At 40.7% G+C, this 23,399-nt stretch overlaps 1 protein-coding gene across 4 annotated transcripts in view; it reads right to left on the bottom strand.

The window, feature by feature from the left end:
• The window catches only part of tpm4b (tropomyosin 4b), a 43,583-nt gene that overhangs the window by 5,964 nt on the left and 14,220 nt on the right, over positions 1-23,399 (bottom strand). For 2 of the 4 annotated variants that reach the window (XM_060906321.1, XM_060906323.1), the window contains 6 exons: positions 12,639-12,772; positions 12,333-12,450; positions 7,488-7,558; positions 7,324-7,399; positions 7,161-7,223; positions 5,374-5,443 (listed from right to left, as the gene is read on the bottom strand). In XM_060906321.1, coding sequence (XP_060762304.1) covers positions 5,374-5,443; positions 7,161-7,223; positions 7,324-7,399; positions 7,488-7,558; positions 12,333-12,450; positions 12,639-12,772 — 532 coding nt within the window. Of the gene's footprint in view, positions 1-1,337; positions 1,755-5,373; positions 5,444-7,160; positions 7,224-7,323; positions 7,400-7,487; positions 7,559-12,332; positions 12,451-12,638; positions 12,773-23,399 lie in introns of those variants that run through there. The other 2 variants (XM_060906322.1, XM_060906324.1) reach the window with 2 other exon arrangements.

Raw genomic sequence — 23,399 nt, 5'->3', positions numbered from 1 at the left:
TAGAGCCAAGTTTACATTAGACCATATCTGTCTCGTTTTCTTCGCGGATGCACTGTCCGTTTACATTAAAACGCCTGGAAACGCCGGGAAACGGGAATCCGCCAGCGTCCACGTATTCAATCCAGATCGTGTCTGGTCCGGTGCTGTGTAAACATTGAGAATACACGGATACGCTGTGCTGAGCTCTAGCTGGCGTCGTCATTGGACAACGTCACTGTGACATCCACCTTCCTGATTCGCTGGCGTTGGTCATGTGACGCGACTGCTGAAAAACGGCGCGGACTTCCGCCTTGTATCACCTTTCATTAAAGAGTATAAAAGTATGAAAATACTGCAAATACTGATGCAAATACTGCCCATTGTGTAGTTATGATTGTCTTTAGGCTTGCCATCCTTCCACTTGCAAGTGGTAAGTGACGCGCATGCCTGATATGCACTGGGATCACACACACAGCGGCTCAGTCCCGAATCACTGCTCGTGCGCTTCACTCGCACGCTCTGTGAGCTGCGCAGGGCCAGAGTGCGCGCCCTCCAGAGGGCACTCGCTGTTCAGGGCGGAGTGATTTGGAGCGCAGGATGCCTGCGGAGCCGAGCGTATCCGTGTATTGGCGTTGCTGTGTGCACGCGAATCGTGTATTGGCGTTGCTGTGTGCACGCGAATCATTTTAAAAACGTTAATCTGATGATCCACTGATACGGTCTAATGTAAACCCCACCTAAGAGGCAGTTAAAGACAATCTAGCCTTAAGAGGTTGTCGGGAAACTCACCCCAGTTCTATTACTTCTTCACCTGTAGCTGTCAGTTCCCAAAATTTCAACTTTTATGCTAATATCACCCTCCGTGGATCTCACTCAGGCATCATGATGTTGCAGACATGCATTGCATTCTAGAACTTTGAATCCAACATTTGCTGTCTCCATTCGACACTGTGTTTTTCATTAATATGACATTGAAAAGCGATGTTGGAAAATGGCAAGGATGAAAAGAAGCTTGGCCATGGAGATAGCTAAGGCTGCATATTTGGAAATCTGGCCCTCGCAATATGTCATGTGGGTATCTATCATGTGGGCTTACTGGAAATATTCACGTTGTTCACAAACATACTTGGTTTAGTACAGACCTTTATTTCTTCTATGAGACATTTTTAATTGGCAGGATGACTGAAAACATTCTCAGAGTTTCACAAACGAAGGAAAGGCTCAAGAAGAGAAGATGAAAAGAAAGAGACAGTGGAAACAGAAAAGAGAAAGGAGACGGTGAAAAGAATCTTTATTTATTTTTTTTTTAGCACAGTTCCTTAATTATCTTTATTAAGCTCTTCAGTAAGACTTTGGTATTAAAGCCAGACTCCAGAACACTGTAATACAGAATCCAGGCACATTTACAGAAAAGAAAATGACAGAGGAAAAGAAAAAGACAAAGAGGAAGTGCACCGTCGAATCGGCTCAGAAGCTGAAGCAGAGTTTATGCACTATAGCAGCTTGTGAACTGGGTCAGAACCGGTCCAGAGCTCCGTAACGAAGCTCCACTTCTTAATGCTTCAGTAGCGCCTGTATTGTTTGGCGTGCATTTTTTTACAATGGAACAAAATCGCAAATAGGCATGAGAGTTAAGGCACTTTTTCTCATCGCATCAAGCACCGCCAACACAACACGCCACTGAAGATTCATCTATAAGGTAGTCATGTCATTGAGGGCGTGATCCAGCTCTTCACAAATCGCCTTCACTTTTACTTTCTGATTGTACAATTCATCTGCAGGTCAAAGGTCAGGGGTCCAGAGGAGAAGAAGGAAGAAGGAATATGAGGAGGGAAAGCAATTGTGAAAAAGTGAGATTATAAGATTGCTATGAATTGCATGCAAGAAAAGACAAGTAGAAAGCGAAACACCTTGGCGTATAATAAGGATTAAGGTTTAAGCGTCTTATTGGACGAACTATACAATGAGGTTGGTTTGTCTGGTTTCTCTAAAGAGCATAATCTCTACTCCTTAATGATGATAAAATGTCATGCAGCAGGCGTACACGCAGGCAAAGGTTAAATTCCAACTGATAACCTGCCCTGGGCAAACACTCCTCATGACCTCATGGTGGAAATTTCTGCTGATCAAGAGGAAATCGCTAGCTATCCGGTAATACTATGAAGTATTACGTATATTATTAAGCTGCCAGTTCAGAATTAAAGCATTATATTGAAAGATAGATGAATACATGAATCATTAATTTGACAATAATATTAATATCTGCCCACCCGCCAATTTAATATGTACACCTTCTTCTTCATACAGTTCTCCAGTGACACAATCATTTGGCAGCAGCACGACGCATGAAATTATCCAGATACAGGCAAGAACTTCAGTTAGAGCTTCATCAGAATGATGAAAATATGATCTCAGATCTCAGTGACTTTGACAGTGGCACGGCTTTTGGTGTCAGATGGGTTTTAAATATGTCAGGAATTTCTGGGATGTTCATGTATCTAAAGTTTACACAGAACAGTCTAAAAAAGCTAAAAACATCCAGTGAGAAGGTGGAAACACCATATTAAACAGGAGAGACCAGAAGAATATGACCAGGCAGGTTCGATCTGACAAGAAGGCTTCGGTAACTCAAACGAGACCGTCAATAATGGGATAGCTCACTCCGGCCCTGTCTAGTCCAGAAGGAACGATCTAAAGTGGGCCACCTTGTGCAATAAATGTTGCAAGCTATATACACTATATACAAGAGATATACCGAAGCTATATACACCCTAGGAATACCGACCTATTTGCCAGAAAGAATCCAAAACGGTGAGGAATTCATCGAGAAGAAGCGATTTTTGTTGAACTGCTCATTAAGGCTTAATTTGTCCATAACTTCATTAATAATTGTAATTAAGCAAATCTGGGTAGAACTTCTATGCACCCTAGGTACCCCTACCTTCATGCCAGAAAGAATAAAAATCAGTGAAGAACTGAGAGAGAAGAAGCGATTTTCATGAAATGTGGACGACGACAGACAGCACATGATGGTATAAGCTCGTCGCCTATCGGCCGGATGAGCTAATAACCACTCTTTACAACCATGGTGAACAGAAAAGTGTCTCAGAATGCACAAGATGTCAAACCTTGAGGAAGATGGGCTACACATAGGGTTCCGGTCCTGGACAGGAATCTGAGGCTACACTGGGAGATCAGCAGTTTCCAAAATACTCAAACCAACCCATCTGACACCAACAACCAGCCACGGTCAAAATCACTGAGATGAGATTTTTTTCCACAATAATTTTGTCTGATGTTAAACATAAAAATAAATGAAGCTTTTTTCTATTTATCATATTATTGGATATAACTGGATATGAATGTCATTGGCCTCAATGAAATTGGTTTGCTGTATTCTGATTAAAGATGCTGACTGCAAAGGCATTTGAAATTTTTACATTTTTTTTATTGTGCATGGCATTTTCCTATGTCTCACAAAAACAATATCAGGCGGATGAGATGTGATCATTTGGACGTCCTGAGGGTTGCTTTTCCCCGTTTTGGGACTGAATATACTCCCTTTTGAGATAAACAGTATAGCCCTACGGCAACAGCCGAACGCAAGGAACTTTAACTAATTAGCTTAACTATGGAACTGCGTCACACCAAGATAGCGACACATAGAAAACATCATGACTCTTCATTGACTTTGGAGAGTTTTGAGTCGCAGGGATGTAATTTGTGTTTGACATTTGCGAACAGATCTGTGAAACAAAAGACGAATACCGTATTTATCCTAATAAACGCGCCCAGGCGCGATGCAAAACATGAAGGGGGAGCGTCAATTTCGACCCTTAAATGTCAAAAATCGAACATGACAAAATCATCGGAATTTCTCATCTCATCTCATTATCTCTAGCCGCTTTATCCTTCTACAGGGTCGCAGGCAAGCTGGAGCCTATCCCAGCTGACTACGGGCGAAAGTCGGGGTACACCCTGGACAAGTCGCCAGGTCATCACAGGGCTGACACATAGACACAGACAACCATTCACACTCACATTCACACCTACGGTCAATTTAGAGTCACCAGTTAACCTAACCTGCATGTCTTTGGACTGTGGGGGAAACCGGAGCACCCGGAGGAAACCCACGCGGACACGGGGAGAACATGCAAACTCCACACAGAAAGGCCCTCGCCGGCCACGGGGCTCGAACCCAGGACCTTCTTGCTGTGAGGCGACAGCGCTAACCACTACACCACCGTGCCGCCCTCATCGGAATTTAAAACATTTATTTTGAAACACATGAAAATACAGTTATATGTCCAAAAAGTCAATTAAACAATGTCCAGCTCGCTTATAAGGATAACACTGGTAAGTAAACTATTTGTAGTGACGTCACAATTCACGTCATCGTCGATGTTTATGAGCTCACAAAACAAAATGTCGTCCTCAAAACGATCCTTCACCGCTAGTTTTAAGTTAAAGGTTGTAGAACTGGCAGAGCAGAAAGGCAAACACTTAGCTGCAAAAACATTTAATGTTCACCGTAAACGTGTACAAGAGTGGTGCAAACAAAAGGTACGTCTCCACCCGTATTGATATCCGCAGCAGAGTGAATGTCCGTATTTTATACTGTCCATGTTTACTAACGCGATTTCCGGTAGAAAAAATCAGCGGTGAAATTGAACGTCTCTGTTGTGGTTTGTTGGATTTAAAGTTTGTTAAATGAAGAAAATGGTTGGTAAATACTATTCTAGCTCTGAAAATCGTGGAGGCGCGTCAAATAGGGAGGGCGCTTCTATAAGGATAAATACGGTATATCTTTTCTCTGTTCCTGCTTTTGTGTTATTGGTTCTTTCTCTGTAAGATCAAAACATTAGGTGTATAAGTCCATATTCGCTACTGTGGAGTCAAGCTCATGCATTCTAAGGCTAAGATAGCTAAGCGCTAGCTAGAATGATTTAGTTATCTGTCCAGGAAAATGGCACGTCATCTAACCTTGCTTTATCTTGCAGTTGCACTCACTAGGTAGGCTTTCCTTTTCTTTTCCGCTGGCGGGAGAGCAGAGTCCGCCATGTTTGCCCACGCCGACTTGTTTTGGTTAAAAGTAAGTCAAACATGCTCCACAATGGTCACGTGATAGTTGCTCAATCTCCGGAATCGTAAAATTCGGGACGCTTTTTATCTCGGCAAAACATTTACACATAGGATACACGGTGTGTGCAGCAGCGAAACATCTTGAAACTCCAACAGCAATAGAAATAGAACATTTTGCCCAAAATTCAACTTTGCAGTCAGCACTGTTAAGTGTGTACATAAAGCTTTATTATTCTGAGCTGTATAAGATTATGAGACTGCATGCATAATTGGACTAGTGTGAATAGGAGTGAGGTAGTATATGTTTCTTACCCTCAAGGTCATCAATAGTCTTTTCCAGTTTGGACACGGTTTTCTCTGCAAACTCAGCACGCGTCTCTGCCTGCAAAGTGAAAGAGGGAAAAAAAACAAACACATACAGTGGTGCTTGAATGTTTGTGAACCCTTTAGAATTTTCTATATTTCTGCATAAATATGACCTAAAACATCATCAGATTTTCACACAAGTCCTAAAAGTAGATAAAGAGAACCCAGTTAAACATATGAGACAAAAATATTATACTTGGTCATTTATTTATTGAGGAAAATGATCCAATATTACATATCTGTGAGTGGCAAAAGTATGTGAACCTTTGCTTTCAGTATCTGGTGTGACCCCCTTGTGCAGCAATAACTGCAACTAAACGTTTCCAGTAACTGTTGATCAGTCCTGCACACCGGCTTGGAGGAATTTTAGCCCATTCCTCCGTACAGAACAGCTTCAACTCTGGGATGTTGGTGGGTTTCCTCACATGAACTGTTCGCTTCAGGTCCTTCCACAACATTTCCATTGGATTAAGGTCAGACTTGGCCATTCCAAAACATTAACTTTATCCCTCTTTAACCATTCTTTGGTAGAACGACTTGTGTGCTTAGGGTTGTCTTGCTGCATGACCCACCTTCTCTTGAGATTCAGTTCATGGACAGATGTCCTGATATTTTCCTTTAGAATTCACTGGTATAATTCAGAATTCATTGTTCCATCAATGATGGCAAGCCGTCCTGGCCCAGATGCAGCAAAACAGGCCCAAACCATGATACTACCACCACCATGATTCACAGATGGGATAAGGTTCTTATGCTGGAATGCAGTGTTTTCCTTTCTCCAAACATAACACTTCTCATTTAAACCAAAATGTTCTATGTTGGTCTCATCCATCCACAAAACATTTTTCCAATAGCCTTCTGGCTTGTCCACGTGATCTTTAGCAAACTGCAGACGAGCAGCAATGTTCTTTTTGGAGAGCAGTGGCTTTCTCCTTGCAACCCTGCCATGCACACCATTGTTGTTCAGTGTTCTCCTGATGGTGGACTCATGAACATTAACATTAGCCAATGTGAGAGAAACCTTCAGTTGCTTAGAAGTTACCCTGGGGTCCTTTGTGACCTCGCCGACTGTTACACGCCTTGCTCTTGGAGTGATCTTTGTTGGTCGACCACTCCTGGGGAGGGTAACAATGGTCATGAATTTCCTCCATTTGTACGCAATCTGTCTGACTGTGGATTGGTGGAGTCCAAACTCTTTAGAGGTGGTTTTGTAACCTTTTCCAGCCTGATGAGCATCAACAACGCTTTTTCTGAGGTCCTCAGAAATCTCCTTTGTTCGTGCCATGATACACTTCCACAAACATGTGTTGTGAAGATCAGACTTTGATAGATCCCTGTTCTTTAAATAAAACAGGGTGCCCACTCACACCTGATTGTCATCCCATTGATTGAAAACACCTGACTCGAATTTCACCTTCAAATTCACTGCTAATCCTAGAGGTTCACATACTTTTGCCACTCACAGATATGTCATATTGGATCATTTTCCTCAATAAATAAATGACCAAGTATAATATTTTTGTCTCATTTGTTTATCTGGATTCTCTTTATCTACTTTTAGGACTTGTGTGAAAATCTGATGATGTTTTAGGTCATATTTATGCAGAAATATAGCAAATTCTAAAGGGTTCACAAACTTTCAAGCACCACTGTAAGAGTCATTGGCACAAACTCAACAAAGCATATACAGATATACAGTAGCAAGTTCTTCAATTAATTTCAAGTCATCTGACCTCTTTCAGTTTGTCATTGAGAAGATTGATCTCTTCCTCGTACTTGTCTTCTTTGTCTGAGTACTGTGATAAGACAGACAGTCAGAAGGTTGTGTAATGGAACCAGCCACCTCGATCTCACACACAGACACACCAGATACACAAATACACCTGAGTAGTGTACCTTCTCAGCCTGGGCTTCAAGGGACTTCATGGTGTTTGTTACATTTTTAAGTTCCTCCTCCAGATCTCCACCTTTGCTATCGAGCAGATAAAGAGGAACGTTTATCCACCTGATTGCTGGTTGAAATTTTCATGTACTCATTAAAAACATGGCGGTGCACTTACAGTTCAGCAACCTCTGCCCTCTCCTCTGCTCTCTCCAGCTCACTCTCTAGGATCACCAGCTTACGAGCCACCTGCAACACACACACACACACACACACACACACACGTAAATACATGTTCATGTGACGCTTTATATGTCTGGCCCATTCTTGCGGTGTTCAGCTCAAAATTCAATATAGCAGAAACCCATCGACTTTTGGTTAGCAGCTGATGTTTTGAGTGTTTTTTCCTCTAAACAGTCTTTTCGTAGTAATTTATCAACATATCTGAGAGAAATGTTGCTATTCCAGACAAATTTGAGCTATCTTCACTGTCCTTACACTTTTACATTGTCTATATAAGCCCTATCTAGTAGCTAGCTAAACCTTTAGCCACCATAATTAGCAAGTTTGGCTACATTTTTCAGTTTTCTCACAACTTTATCATTTCAAAAGCACAAAGTTCAATAAAAATATTCCCTTAACACTGTTCTTTAGTCTGTTTCTGTGTTATTTATGTACATTACTAGTCTATATATATGTATATAAAACAGTAAATGTGTAATAGATGCTACATGTGGGCTAACAACACTTTGGGTTCAAATTAAGTTAATGTTCCAACATCTTGAGAAACGATTCATATAGTCACAATAATGACTGTAAAAAAAAATAATGATATTAGCGTTTTAAAATTCTACAGTGCTTTGAAATGTTAGCTGGATAACCGTCATAAATTATCCAACATTGGCAATATTTTTGATTATTTTAATTTTATTCTTATTTGATTATTTGTAAATTTGATTATGTATATTATTATAGGCTCCAGCTTGCCTGCGACCCTGTACAAGATAAGCAGCTACAGAGAATGAATGTATGTATGTATGTATGTATGTATGTATGTATGTATGTATATTATTATGTACTATGTATATTGCAAAGCTATATATGTTTATACATATTCTGTATATTGTGTATATTTGCAGAGCATTCTATCCTCACATTTTTTATTTAAAAAAAATTCTATTTATTACATTCTATTTTACGCCCTTTCTTTTTTTTACTCCCCCCCCCCCCCCCCCCCCAACTATGTTCATGATTTACAATCTTCACGACTATGGATCATTGCAATAAGCATTTCACTGCATGAAATACTCTGTATGATTGTGTACGTGACAAAAATTTTTAATTTGAAATTTGATTTATTTTGAAAATTCATTTCTGCTAAGCTGAAAAAACACAGTTCCAATTTTTTGATGTCAAACATTCTGGTACATTATGCAGTAGAGAAAAGGCCTGGTCCTGAAGCCTGGGCTGAAACACAGATATAACACTTTGAACCTGAATCTTTTAAATTGATTTCTTATTTAAAAAAAAAAAAAAAAAACAGTTTATTTTAATTCCTAAGTAGGGCAACAGAAAAGTGTTTGGGAATTCAAATCACATTAATGATCAGGCTGGGAAACAAAGAGCGCAAAGTTGCTGACTGGGAGGAACATCTGTGAGCTTATGTATGTGGAAGAGGGCAGTAAGAGCTTTCCTCATACAGTAGCAGTGGCTGGATTCATGTGTCTCAGAGGAAGCACATGCTAGTCGTAGTCTTGTGACATGGGAGAGCTAGCAAATGCATGGGAAGTGGAAAATAACCAAATTGGGAGAAAATGTGGTTAAATAAATTTAGTGCATTGAGAACATCCATCCCTCATCTGTAGCCGCTTATCCTGTTCTACAGGGTCGCAGGCAAGCTGGAGCCTATCCCAGCTGACTATGGGCGAGAGGTGGGGTACACCCTGGACAAGTCACCAGGTTATCGCAGGGCTAATACAGAGAGAAACAACCATTCACACCTACGGTCAATTTAGAGCCACCAATTAGCCTAACCTGCATGTCTTTGGACTGTAGGGGAAACTGGAGCACCCAGAGGAAACCCATGCAGACAGGGCCGTCGACAGGGGGGGACAACCGGGTATTTTGTCCCGGGCCCAGGCATGAGGGGGGGCCCAGAACTGGTCCCTCATGAAGATGGCATTAATCATTCTGTTTCATTCACTAGCGGCTCGTTAATAGGGGCGATTTGGGCGACGCACTCCCAAACAGGGAGGGAGATTTTTTTTTTTTTTTATCTACCAACAGTAATGTCATTGTCCAATCAGGTTAAGGTCGCGCCTGGTGTAGCCACGCCCTTTTGGGGCGATTTCTGTCAGGTTCAGATTTGCCCCAAAATCTCCCATTGACACTAATGGTACGTAGGTTTTTTTTCGAAAATCCTGCTCCCAATGCATTTTCTATTGGGTTTCATGTGCTCGCACAAGCAGCGTGCTTACATCATACGCCTGTTGCGCCGCGCAAGTGTTGCCAGATTGGTTTTAAGTGTTGGCGGGTTTTGAACATAATTCTGGGCTGGAAAACGCAACTTGCGCGGGAAATGTGTGAACATTCTATGAAGATGGCGGCGAGTGTTGAGTACAGCAATACGATAGCGTCTCTGAAAGAAGTTCCCTTTAGTCGTCGTACCAATGAGGAGAAAACGGCAATCAAACAGCTAGGACCTCCTAGACCGAATTTAAATATCAAGCAAGTGTCTACGAAGGGGGAGAAGACCTACTCAAGAGGTTTTAACAAGAACTGGTACCACCGGAAAACTTGGCTAGCTGGCTGTGATGTAGTCAATGCTCTTTTTTGCTACCCTTGCGTTCTCTTCCACCCTGGAAGTAGCACAGCAGACGGTACAGTGATATCTGATATTTGAATTTACTAGGCAAAAGTTGTTTTTGTGTGTGTATGTTACCAATGGCAGTTTAACATTGCCATGCTTGGAATATTTCAGTAGCCTCAAGTTCTCTCTGACTTGGTGTAAATTAAGCATATTTTCAGTTTTTATATATTGTACAGTATATGTGTTCATTGGAGCCAGCAGCACCTTACCTTTTTTCCAACTTGTTAAGCCAAGTTGCACTGACTACAAAACCTTGTGTAACCTTGTGTGTGTATATAGCTAAATAACTAAAGCCTTTTGTGTTCATTGACATGCTTGTAATACTTTAAATTTCCTTTTAAGGCATGGCTTTCTGGAGGAATTCTTGGGGAAAAAAGCTGCAGAATTTATTTAGAATTATTATTTGTTGTTAAAATGGTGCAATTCCATATAAAAAAAACCCCACATAATTAAGCTGCACATGTTTGATGGTTATGCTTTTCTTCATCTTTTTCAAAACTTAAATAAACACTTGTTTTGGATTTATATCCTGCCACTTTAATTGCATTCTTTAGAATTGAAGAAATTAGAATATGTTTATAATTAAGAATTTGTATCTACTTATTATAGAATACTGGAATAATATGAGAAAATAAATGAGTAATGTAATATTAATTGATTGTGATGCCAGATGTTTTGCTTTGAAGGCTTCACAATGAATCTTCCTTAGTTTTAGCCTGGCAAGCCAGACTAAATGTGAATATTTGCCACTCGTAGGCAAAAATATTTTTGGCCGCTAGGCGGGTGGGTCTAGTTTACTAGGCTACCTTAGTTTGCCACCTTTAACTTGTTCAGTGTTGCCACCTATTGGAGAGAAGAGATATTGTCTATATTGATATCTGAATTTACCAGGCAAAAACAAGTTCGGCCAATTGATTTGCTACCTAGGTCAATTTACTTCAGTCCTGTGGACATTTATGGTCCGTGTAGACATAACGGGGGAAAATTGCCCCCCCCGAAAACAAATTCAGGAGCCGCCACTGCAGGAGAGGCTCAATGGGCTGGCTATGCTCTCTATAGAGCACGAACTTGCAAAGAAGCTGGACTTCAATGACCTTATTGACGACTTTGCCACAGCAAAAGTCTGGCGCATTGCATTTCGCACCTGAATAGTTGCAGACTAAGGAAATGTTCAAACTGTAAATATGTTGAAATGTTGAAATAAAATGGTTGACTGTTATAATGGGCTTGGAATACCTGTTATTTAAGGGTTGGAGTGAATGGAGACTGTGAAAAGAGGGGTTGGGTGTGGGTGGCTGCTGTGTGGCGATGTGCGTGCGCGCGTATGTGTGTGTGTGTGGGGGGGCACTCGGATTATTTGGGGGGGGCCCACTCAGATTATTTTGTCCCGGGCCCAGCCAAAGCTGTCAACGGCCCTGCATGCAGACACGGCGAGAACATGCAAACTCCACACAGAAAGGCCCTTGCCGGCTGCGAACCCAGGACCTTCTTGCTGTGAGGCGATAGTGCTAACCACTACATCACTGTGCCACCCGCATTGAGAATATCTTCATCAATAATTTTTACATTTACAGTATCTGAGCGGCATATTCCATAAGAGAGCACTTTTCAGATGAAAGAAGAAAACATAACGAAGGCTACTGGGTTTTGGTGCAAAATTAAGAAGTGAGTGTGACAGTCAAAGTGTCCAGAAGAACTTTGGCTGGTTCTGTAAGATGCTCAGTAAAACCTACAGCTCATTTCCTAATAAAACTGCACTCATTGTACCTGAGACTACGATTTTTTTCAAGCAAAGGGTCGTCGCACACGAAATATTGACTTTTTCATTTATTATGGCTTACTTTATATTGTTTATAGTATTCTTTTAATATTGAAACATTTCATTTCATGATTTTTTCCCAGCCATTTTTGATCTACAGCATTTCTTTACATGTGCCTAAGACCTTTGTACAGTACTGTATGTCAACTATAAGCTGAAATTAAAATCATTTCCATTTCATTGCATTGCAAGGAGAAATAATGATGCAGTCACTTTTACTGTCACTGGGACCATTCCAGTGATGTCTCTCAAGTTGGTGGAATCTGTTTCTGTTGGGGCCTGTTTCTGTTTTTAAATATGCACTGTAAAAACGTGTGAGAAAGAGGGATTCTCACCTCCTCGTATTTGCGATCAGAATCTTCAGCGATGTGTTTGGCCTCCTTAAGCTGCAGCTCCTGAGTTTCCATTTTCTCCTCGTCTTTCATAGCACGGTTCTCAATTACCTTCATACCTCTGTACACACACACAGAGATCCAATGTACACAACATTTCTCACACTATTATGTGTTGAGTTTAAGTGAGGATGTGAAGTCATTTTTGAAGCACATATAATTTTGGGAATGACACAGACACCTCTCTGTGTGTGTGTGTGTGTGTGTGTGTGTGTGTGTGTGTGTGTGTGTGTGTGTGTGTGTACCCACCTCTCGCTTTCATCAGCTGCTTTCTCTGCTTCTTCCAGTTTCTGGAGTGCAGTGCCTAGTCTCCCTTGGGCTCGGTCCAACTCCTCCTCGATTAGCTGGATCCTGCGGTTCAGAGCAGCTACGTCACCCTCGGCCTACACACACACACACACACACACACACGCACGCACAAACACATTAATTTAATTGCCTATTAACTGCCATTGTAACTGTGCTAGCAATGCGACATCAAAGCATCCCACAACGGCTAACTTTTCAAAGAAAAAACAAAAATACAGCATCAACCTACATACTTAGCTCTGTAATTGCTGAGCACATCACAAATATTTCAGCACAAACACATTTAATGTGTTCAGGATGGGCTTTTCCTTTAAAGGGGACATCAGTATTGAGGATGTCTTTTGTCATGGGATTTTCCCAGCAGATGCTGCATTACTTTTCCATACTGAAATTCCTCTGCAGTGATTCTTGTAACGTTGGCCTTTCCAAACTTTCCATTGACACCACGACTTCCAAACTGCACAGCACATCTTTAGAACTCATACTGCACAGGGGATCAGATGCGCAGCTTATGAACAGGCAAGGCAGGCAACTGCTTGGGGCCCCCTGGTCCAGGGGCCCCCTGAGAGTCGGGGCCCGAGGGCTTATTTATTTTGTTTTTTAATTGTTTTTATTGTTCTTTACCATTGTATTTTCACATTTGGAATTTAAAAAACTTTGGTTTCATACATTTTTCGTTGGTGTCAGATTATTTACAGTGGTGCTTGAAAGTTTGTGAACCCTTTAGAATTTTCTATATTTCTGCGTAAATATGACCTAAAACATCATCAGATTTTCACACAAGTCCTAAAAGTAGATAAAGAGAACCCAGTTAAACAAATGAGACAAAAACATTATAATTGGTCATTTATTTATTGAGGAAAATGATCCAATATTACATATTTGTGAGTGGCAAAAGTATGTGAACCTCTAGGATTAGCAGTTAAAATTAGAAGGTGAAATTAGACTTAGGTGTTTTTAATCAATGGGATGACAATCAGGTGTGAGTAGGCACCCTGTTTTATTGAAAGAACAGGGATTTATCAAAGTCTGATCTTCACAGCACATGTTTGTGGAAGTGTATCATGGCACGAACAAAGGAGATTTCTGAGGACCTCAGAAAAAGCGTTGTTGATGCTCATCAGGCTGGAAAAGGTTACAAAACCATATCTAAAGAGTTTGGACTCCACCAATCCACAGTCAGGCAGACTGTATACAAATGGAGGAACTTCGAGACCATTGTTACCCTCCCCAGGAGTGGTCGACCAACAAAGATCACTTCAAGAGCAAGGCGTGTAATAGTCGGTGAGGTCACAAAGGACCCCAGGGTAAATTTTAAGCAACTGAAGGCCTCTCTCACATTGGCTAATGTGAATGTTCATGAGTCCACCATCAGGAGAACACTGAACAACAATGCTGTGCATGGCAGGGTTGCAAGGAGAAATCCACTGCTCTCCAAAAAGAACATTGCTGTTTGTCTGCAGTTTGCTAAAGATCACATGGAAAAGCCAGAAGGCTATCGGAAAAATATTTTGTGGACGGATGAGACCAAAATAGAACATTTTGATTTAAATGAGAAGCGTTATATTTGGAGAAAGAAAAACACTGCATTCCAGCATAAGAACCTTATCCCATCTGTGAAACATGGTGGTGGTAGTATCATGGTTTGGGCCTGTTTTGCTGCATCTGGGCCAGGACAGCTTGCCATCATTGATGGAACAATGAATTCTGAATTATACCAGCAAATTCTAAAATAAAATGTCAGGACATCTGTCCATGAACTGAATCTCAAGAGAAGGTGGGTCATGCAGCAAGACAATGACCCTAAGCACACAAGTTGTTCTACCAAAGAATGGTTAAAGAAGAATAAAGTTAATGTTTTGGAATGGCCTGACCTTAATCCAATGGAAATGTTGTGGAAGGACCTGAAGCGAGCAGTTCATGTGAGGAAACCCACCAACATCCCAGAGTTGAAGCTGTTCTGTACGGAGGAATGGGTTAAAATTCCTCCAAGCCGGTGTGCAGGACTGATCAACGGTTACCGCAAACGTTTAGTTGCAGTTATTGCTGCACAAGGGGGTCACACCAGATACTGAAAGCAAAGGTTCACATACTTTTGCCACTTACAGATATGTAATACTGGATCATTTTCTTCAATAAATAAATGACCAAGTATAATATTTTTGTCTCATTTGTTTAACTGGGTTTTCTTTATCTACTTTTAGGACTTGTGTGAAAATCTGATGATGTTTTAGGTCATATTTATGCAGAAATATAGAAAATTCTAAAGGGTTCACAAACTTTCAAGCACCACTGTATAACATATTGGTGATGAACACTGGTCAGAAGGGCCCCCTGGAAATTTTTGCTTGGGGCCACAACAGACTCTAAAATTGCCTCTGCAGAGGATTTAACTCAGAAATCAAAAGAGATGTAAAGCATACCAAAGAACACTAAGTACCAAAAGTTTTTTTTTTGACTACCAGATTTCAACATGACACAATATAACAAACCATCTTTCACTTTTTCCCTTCCTTTCCCACACATATTATTTGCTAGCGTTGCTTTTCTGAACGTCTTCTGTGGTTTTGAAGGCAGAATTTGCACTGGTTGGTAAATTGAAATAAATCACAAGCTGTCCTATGCTACATACATCAGACACACACTGTGGAAAACATAATGCATTTTTCTTTCATAATATGAAGTACTTTTGAGTGAATAAATTAATAAATTTATATCACATTATTTGCAGGATCCAGAAGCTAGTCTACAGTCATGACAACTTGACATGCTACTAGGGTTAATAATAGATTATTAGATAATTGGTCATTATCAAAAAAGTGATGTGTAAAACAGGCTAGCAAGTGATTTGCCCATAACTATGAGACTTAAAATATTTCTTCTCTATGTAATGATTTAATTATAATCTGTTGTGGTTTAGCCCCGAGAGTAATTTGTCGTCCCATATGGAAAAGAAATAGAAGAAACTTATAAAAAAATATAACTTTCCATCACCTTCAGTTTATGTTTCATGTATTGTGCATCATATAAGGAATATAATTTACTCCTGAAAGTGGCCACTTTTGCATTACTGTCATATATTGTTCTGATAAATACGCAAATCATACAAGTTTCATTTTGTTCAAATTTACTAAGGATCTTATATCTGGTTTCACTGTTGTATGCTTTACATACAAGTTTCAGACAAAGGACATACAAATTTTATAAGATTTATCTACATCTTTTCCATATGGGATACTTCAGAGATGGATCTCTAGATGACAGATCACAGCTAGCTAAATATAGAAGATATTACATGGCTGCGCGAAGATATGAAGTTTATCTTCAAGTGGTGAATGAATATCTCATGAGTGAGCGAAGTGAACGAGTGAAAATATTTTTCAACCAAGAAGATAACTTAGCCGAAACTTAGCCAGACACACCAAAAAAGCAACAGGGCAAAGAATTTTCCAAAGGATTAGCGACAGTGTGCCAGGTAGCTTGACGTTGATTTTAAAAATAACTAAGTAAATTACATCGGGAAATTAATACTTCAGTCTGGGTAAAAAATACTATAGTGAATGTGCTGGAAGAAGAGTCTGGAGACAGAAATCACTCTGTTGTTAGCCTGTGCTACTTGCTCTCGATAGCACTGGCTTGACCGCTTTATTAGCATTCACTAACACGACTGATGAACAATACACCGGCTGGAAGGTGATTTCAGTGCTGTGCTGATGGCGCCAACTCGTGGTTAAGCTTGTGTTGGCCTTCGAGAATGCTGATATGAAGAGAGTATGTATAATAATAATAATAATAACAATAATAATAATAATATTGGCCGGCTTTTTTTCGTGGTATATCAGATATATTCCATTCAGCTACTCGTCTTCGACTTGTTCAATATCATGCTAGCTGAATAAAATGTCTCTGATATACCACTCAACACCAGCCAATATAATTTAAATACCGTATGTCACTCAGGTCTGCAATGTATTTCGTATGAAAAATACAAGTTTTACAACACGAGAAGATAAACTTCATATCTCCAAGCCAATGTGTGATTTTCTTTTTATTATATAGACACATTCCTGAACAAAAAGTACCCAAATTTATCAAAACAATTAATCGATTTCCTCACGAGTGACATGTAGAGATTTATGTCACGGTTTTGGTTCGCCATGTCCTGGATGGAGCTCGTAGGAAAAATACAAGTGCCGTATTTCATAGTAAAACACTCATGTCCATATATATATATATCTCATCTCATCTCATTATCTCTAGCCGCTTTATCCTTCTACAGGGTCGCAGGCAAGCTGGAGCCTATCCCAGCTGACTATGGGCGAAGGGCGGGGTACACCCTGGACAAGTCGCCAGGTCATCACAGGGCTGACACATAGACAACCATTCACACTCACGGTCAATTTTAGAGTCACCAGTTAACCTAACCTGCATGTCTTTGGACTGTGGGGGAAACCGGAGCACCCGGAGGAAACCCACGCGGACACGGGGAGAACATGCAAACTCCGCACAGAAAGGCCCTCGCCGGCCCCGGGGCTCGAACCCAGGACCTTCTTGCTGTGAGGCGACAGTGCTAACCACTACACCACCGTGCCGCCCCATATATATATATATATATATGTGTGTGTGTGTACAGAGAGAGAGAGTAGATTCTGTAGTTCTGGAAGATATTCCTGAAGCACATCTGTGTAATTTGCTTTACAATGAAATATTATTTCCACTCAGATTCTTGGAGCCAGTACATGACCCAAACCCGAGCATGGAGATCAAATATCATTAAGGCATGTTCAGACAGACCCCTGGGTCAGAAACTTGAATTGGGGGGATAGAACTGTTTTCCTAAACTGTTTTCCTAAACATATTGATCTACATTATGGTCTACAAATAAAAATATTCAATACATTGAATACAGGTTATGCTATCACTTTAAAGTAGAAGGAAAGAAGCGTTAGCACTTGTGAGGTTTGCATGCAGCCAGAGAAAAACCACAGCACATGCAGCAGTTTAAATGACAGGAAGTGAAAAAGGTAAAATGTGTGTGTATAGTAGGCGTCACATCCCATACTTCCTGTGGACATTGTTTCCAGGAAGGGGATTTATTTTAGTGGTCTACTTAAGCATTGTTTCCTCTGCTGAAAACTAGGCCTACACAATCGGTAACTGTGACCACGCTAAAATTGAGTGTTCAGAAACATGCACTTTCGAGTGTGTTCGTTTTCTGCAGATAACAATTCATCAAATATTCACAGGTAATTAGTTTCTCTTTCTTTCTCCACCATCAGTATCCATCAACTTTACAGCTTCGCTGCTTCACGCAAGAAAAATACAGCAGTGAGAGAGGAGGGTGGATTCTGGAATTGATTCTTTCGAACAGCAGTTCAATAGTTTAACGGACTCTTCAACAGCAACTAGAGATGGGACAGGCATTCAGAGACACTGCCATTCCACAAGGCTCATAAATCCTTGGAAAGCCCTTGCTTTCCAATCATTTAACCCCATAACCTTCCAGACACACATTCTTCACTCCCATAACGCCATACATTTCTGTTAGTTTCACTGCAGTTATTGCATAAATCATACTACTTAATGAATAATATGGGAATAACAGAAAAATATGTAAAAATTACCTCGAGTGACACAAGTGTTTTGATTTATTTGATTCACCACTCGAATTCAGAAATACCGTCTAAGCTATAGTTCTGAATCTACATTGATCCTTGTTAATTACCTATACAGTACATGATTACATATAGCTACGGTATGAGCACACAGCTATTTAGTCTAATGTTACCAATATGTGGCAATATATTTATATTTTCTACAATGTCTAAGCATTATATTGTCAAAATAATTACCGATATAAACATTTTGATTCTATCCACATTCACTGGATATGAGCAATTGCACGCTCTGATTGGCTACTCTACTACTAGGATATCAGCTCATATACCGTGAGTAGAGAAAAACAAAATGGCGGAGCGTGTTGCTGAACCAAACAAGGATAATAAAAATAAAAATAAAGGATAAATAAAAATAAAAACTCTACTCAAAAACAAAACCCCAAAAATTGTTATTGAGTACTTAAAAAAACAGAAATAAGTAAAAGAATATAGTCCCTCCCCCAAAAAAAGCTCCTTTTCCACACTCCACCCCAGTCGGTGGTGCTTATGCACCATTAAATTGGTTTGCCAACCGCCAAAAAAAACCCTAAAGAAGACAAAGAAAACCACAAAAAATACAAAAAAGCAACAAAATACAGAATGAAAATATTTGATGGTAAGAACGTATTTTTTTTTTATTTTTCAACAGTTATTATTATAGCATTTTTCACAAATTGCTACTGTCATTTCACCGGTTTGTTTACATTCTAAGCAGAAAAGATTTTGTCAGATATTTTTTACAAAGTTTTTATTTATTGAATTTGCAAAAAATAAAAATGCCCTATTTCTCAAAAGCCAGTGAATGTGGATAGAATAAAACAGTTATTCCACTCAATCTTGTCGTACATGGTTTATAGCCAACTTGGTGCTACGTGCCTTGTTGGCTATCAGCTCATGTACGGCTCGATTTTGTGGAATCACTGTTAATTATATGTGAAATGTATAAACTGGGGCAGCACAGTGGTGTAGTGGTTAGCGCTGTCGCCTCACAGCAAGAAGGTCCGGGTTTGAGCCCCGTGACCAGCGAGAGCCTTTCTGTGTGGAGTTTGCATGTTCTGTCCGTGTGGGTTTCCTCCAGGTGCTCCGGTTTCCCCCACAGTCCAAAGACATGCAGGTTAGGTTAACTGGTGACTCTAAATTGACCGTAGGTGTGAATGTGAGTGTGAATGGTTGTCTGTGTCTATGTGTCAGCCCTGTGATGACCTGGCGACTTGTCCAGGGTGTGCCCCGCCTTTTGCCCGTAGTCAGCTGGGATAGGCTCCAGCTTGCCTGCGACCCTGTAGAACAGGATAAAGCGGCTAGAGATGATGAGATGTATAAAATGTGCTGGTCAATGTGATCCATAATCCTATATGTAAAAAAAAAAAAAAAAAAAAAAAAATATATATATATATATATATATATATATATATATATATATATTCTAAAATATATGAGAATATGTTGTGCAAAAAAGTGGGTCCCTGCAGTTTGATCCGAAGTTTGGGTTACTGTCTGTCTGCAGTTTTGTTTGTCTCCTCTAGGTTCTCTGGTTTCCTCTGACCTCCCAAAAACATTGTGGACTGACTACTCTAAATTGCCCCCGAGTGTGTGTGCATGTGTGTACATGCACACAGTGCCCTCTGATGGACTGGGGAACCCACCAAGGATGTAATTCCACATCATACCCATCATTCCCAGGATAGGCTCTGGATCCACCAAGACCCTGACCAGGACAAAGTGGGAAATAGTGGCTCAGGGGTTAAGGCATTGGTTTACTGATGGGAAGGTTGTCAGTTCCACTTCAAGCATGACCAAACTGCCAGGATTGAAGCAAGCCCTTTAACTTTCAGTTAATCATTTGCATCCTGTCTCAATCATATGTCACGTTGGATAAAACCATCAGTCAAAAGTAACATTTTCTACCTTAAAATGTAATTGGTGTGTTATAATCAACCATAACTGATCATAACATGAAACAGTACCACATAATAGACATAAAAGCTTAAAGCATATACGCAGAACCATGGCCTCACTTTTTGTTTATAAATGCCTTAGGTAGCGGTCTGAGTGAATGACCTTGACATCTGTGACGTCACAGTGGGAAGGCTATCGGCCTCATCGCCATTTTCACTATACTAAAACACAGAGCTAACTGCAACTTCGAGCCTCCATTTTGAGCTAATTTATCACCATGCCATGTAGATGTGTTGCTGGCGAGTGCAGCAACACGACAGAAGGTGGATTTATGTTGCATTCATGGCCCAAAAGTGTTCAAACTGCAAAGATTTGGACGCATTTTGCGAGAAATTCACGGATTGGGCACCTATGAAGTGGTCTCTCCTCTGCTCTGCACATTTTACTAACGACTCGTACGAGACCTCTGATCTGTTGAGGAGCGTTGGCTATAAGCCCGTATTGAAAGAGAATGCAGTACCAACAATTAAAGGAAAAGAAAACTACAAGAAAAGGAAAGTAAGTTCAGTTGCACCAGTTCTCCCGGAGCGTGAGCCGAGCAGTAATGGCGGAGTACTCAGTATGGAGAAAATGGAGAATGAGTGGACCAGTCATCAGATTTCTCCACTGGATATGCTTACCTCAGCAGCAATATCTCGCCCTTACATGGAAAAATCGAATGAATGAAGAACTGAAAGTCAGATTGTTTCAAAACAATTGGCCACAAGATCGGCCTTCAAGAAGCGAGAACACAGATGGGTAAGAGATGTGACTCTCATTTGGTTACGTAACAAAAACAACAACACTCGTTGTTTACCTGCATTTAGATTAATACATCCAACTTGTATTGTGTATTTAAGTTCCTGGTATAAGATTATTTAATTCGCTTCAGAATGTGATTGTCTCAGTTCATCTGATTATTTAATTCGCCTTTTACGTTTTATTAGTGAAAATGCAAGCATGTACATGTATGTTGCATAAGTTACTGGTATAACACCTATCCTGTTTTAATGAGAGTCACATGAGACTGTCAGTTCAATTCCATCCAATTCTCTAGACAGCTTTGTTCTCTGGCTTTATTTCGTAAGGTGGGGGCCTCCGTGGCCAATGTATTACTATCAGATTCACTTTCAGCTGGTTCGTATTACTATCTGAGTAATCCGAAGAATCTCCAATAAATCCGAACGAAGAGGCCGTTGCAACCTAGTCTGGCTAACGCAACTTCAAAGCTTTGCGAACATTTGGTCTGGCAAAGATATTAAGCCCAACCGTTTCCCAAAGCGCGTGGTTGACCCGCCTCCCTGAAATGCCTCAGTTTGCTACTGGTCGAAGCCAGAAAAGGCTGTGACAAAGCTTAAACCAATCACATCACTCTTTCCTCTGACGTATGTGATGCGACGGAAACTGCTTGAGTAACAGGAAGAAGATAAATACCTCCAGGGCTGCTCTTTGCTCCGTTTTCAATGAGAACTTCCCGTTGAATGCTTTCAATACAGCATCTACCGCTGTGTCAAAGGCTTGCCGCTGCTCCATGTTCGTAATGTTTCTAGTGAATGAAGCGCTTCCGGCATAGATTCTGTAAACAATCTATGGCTTCCGGTCGCAGTTCTACTACGTCACTGCCTTGAACACGCCTCTACCCAGGGCCGTTGGAGATGCTCAAAGTTGATTGGCTCCCGATTTTTCGGGAGCTTGGAAGAGCTGGAGATAGCTTGCCTTGCCAGACTAAGTTCGCAACAGGCCCCCGTGTTGCGTCACACTTAGGATGGGCGGGCCCAGGCTAGTTGCAACCACTCTTGCCTGCCAAGTCTGGCTTTGGTCTATAGCTGTCAAAGGCCTCGGCCTTAAAACCAATTACCGCTGTGACGTCACGCACTCAGGGCTGGCTGGCTCAGCGGGGCAGCTCGAATGCCAACTTTGTGGTCAATTTTAACTCTCAAAAAAAAAAATTATTCCCATTTATGCAGCATACAAGAGTCAAGGATGGAGATACTATCCACTCAGAAATGTATTTAAAAATAAAGGTTCTGCGTATCTCCTTTAAAGGCAGGGTAAGTATTTTTTGGACAAACCAGCAAGCTAGATTTTGAAAGTATCCAACTGAAAAATCCCATCCCCTTCTTTCAGTGCTCCCTCTAAAGCCACGCCTCCAAAACACATGCACGTACATTGCCTGATTACTGCTGGTCCATGATTTGGTTTATTAACTTCTGTTGGAATTTAAAGTGAAATTATTAATTTTTACAAAAATGCTTCTAAAATCAAGCACCTACCCTACCTTTAGGATAAATTCTGTTTAACTTACTATTGGGTCATAAATTTATTTTGGGTAAGAGTATTCATATAAGGACACATTCACTATTCACAATTCATCTGAATTGATAATAATACATACACTTCATTTAGAACAAAGTGCACTATAGTGTGTCTTACCTTGTCACTGGGGTGATACCCTAAGGGTATATGTAATAAGTGTACTTATTTTTTTTGCGGTCCAGTTTCCATCAAATCCTGCGCTCTGACTGGCTGGTGAGCGGGTCCGTATCCTACGGTACGGACCCCGGTTACAGACCTCTGGCGACTCGCTTGTTCACAACAACAACAACAAACATAGTAGCAATTTTTGTCAACATTTATCTTTTTTGTAAGATCTCATCTCATTATCTCATCTCATTATCTCATCTCATTATCTTTAGCCACTTTATCCTGTTCTACAGGGTCGCAGGCAAGCTGGAGCCTATCCCAGCTGACTACGGGCGAGAGGCGGGGTACACCCTGGACAAGTTGCCAGGTCATCACAGGGCTGACACATAGACACAGACAACCATTCACACTCACATTCACACCTACGGTCAATTTAGAGTCACCAGTTAACCTAACTTGCATGTCTTTGGACTGTGGGGGAAACCAGAGCACCCGGAGGAAACCCACGCGGACAACATGCAAACTCTGCACAGAAAAGCCCTCGCCGGCCACGGGGCTCAAACCTGGACCTTCTTGCTGTGAGGCGACAGTGCTAACCACTATACCACCGTGCCTCCTATTTATAAATTTTTGCCAGTATTTCTCAGCATAATAGCATTCATTTTACATTATGGATAGCGATAAC

This window comes from Neoarius graeffei, chromosome 23, assembly GCF_027579695.1.
Source record: "Neoarius graeffei isolate fNeoGra1 chromosome 23, fNeoGra1.pri, whole genome shotgun sequence".
NCBI lineage: Eukaryota > Metazoa > Chordata > Actinopteri > Siluriformes > Ariidae > Neoarius > Neoarius graeffei.
This window is presented reverse-complemented; position numbering and strand designations above follow the sequence as displayed.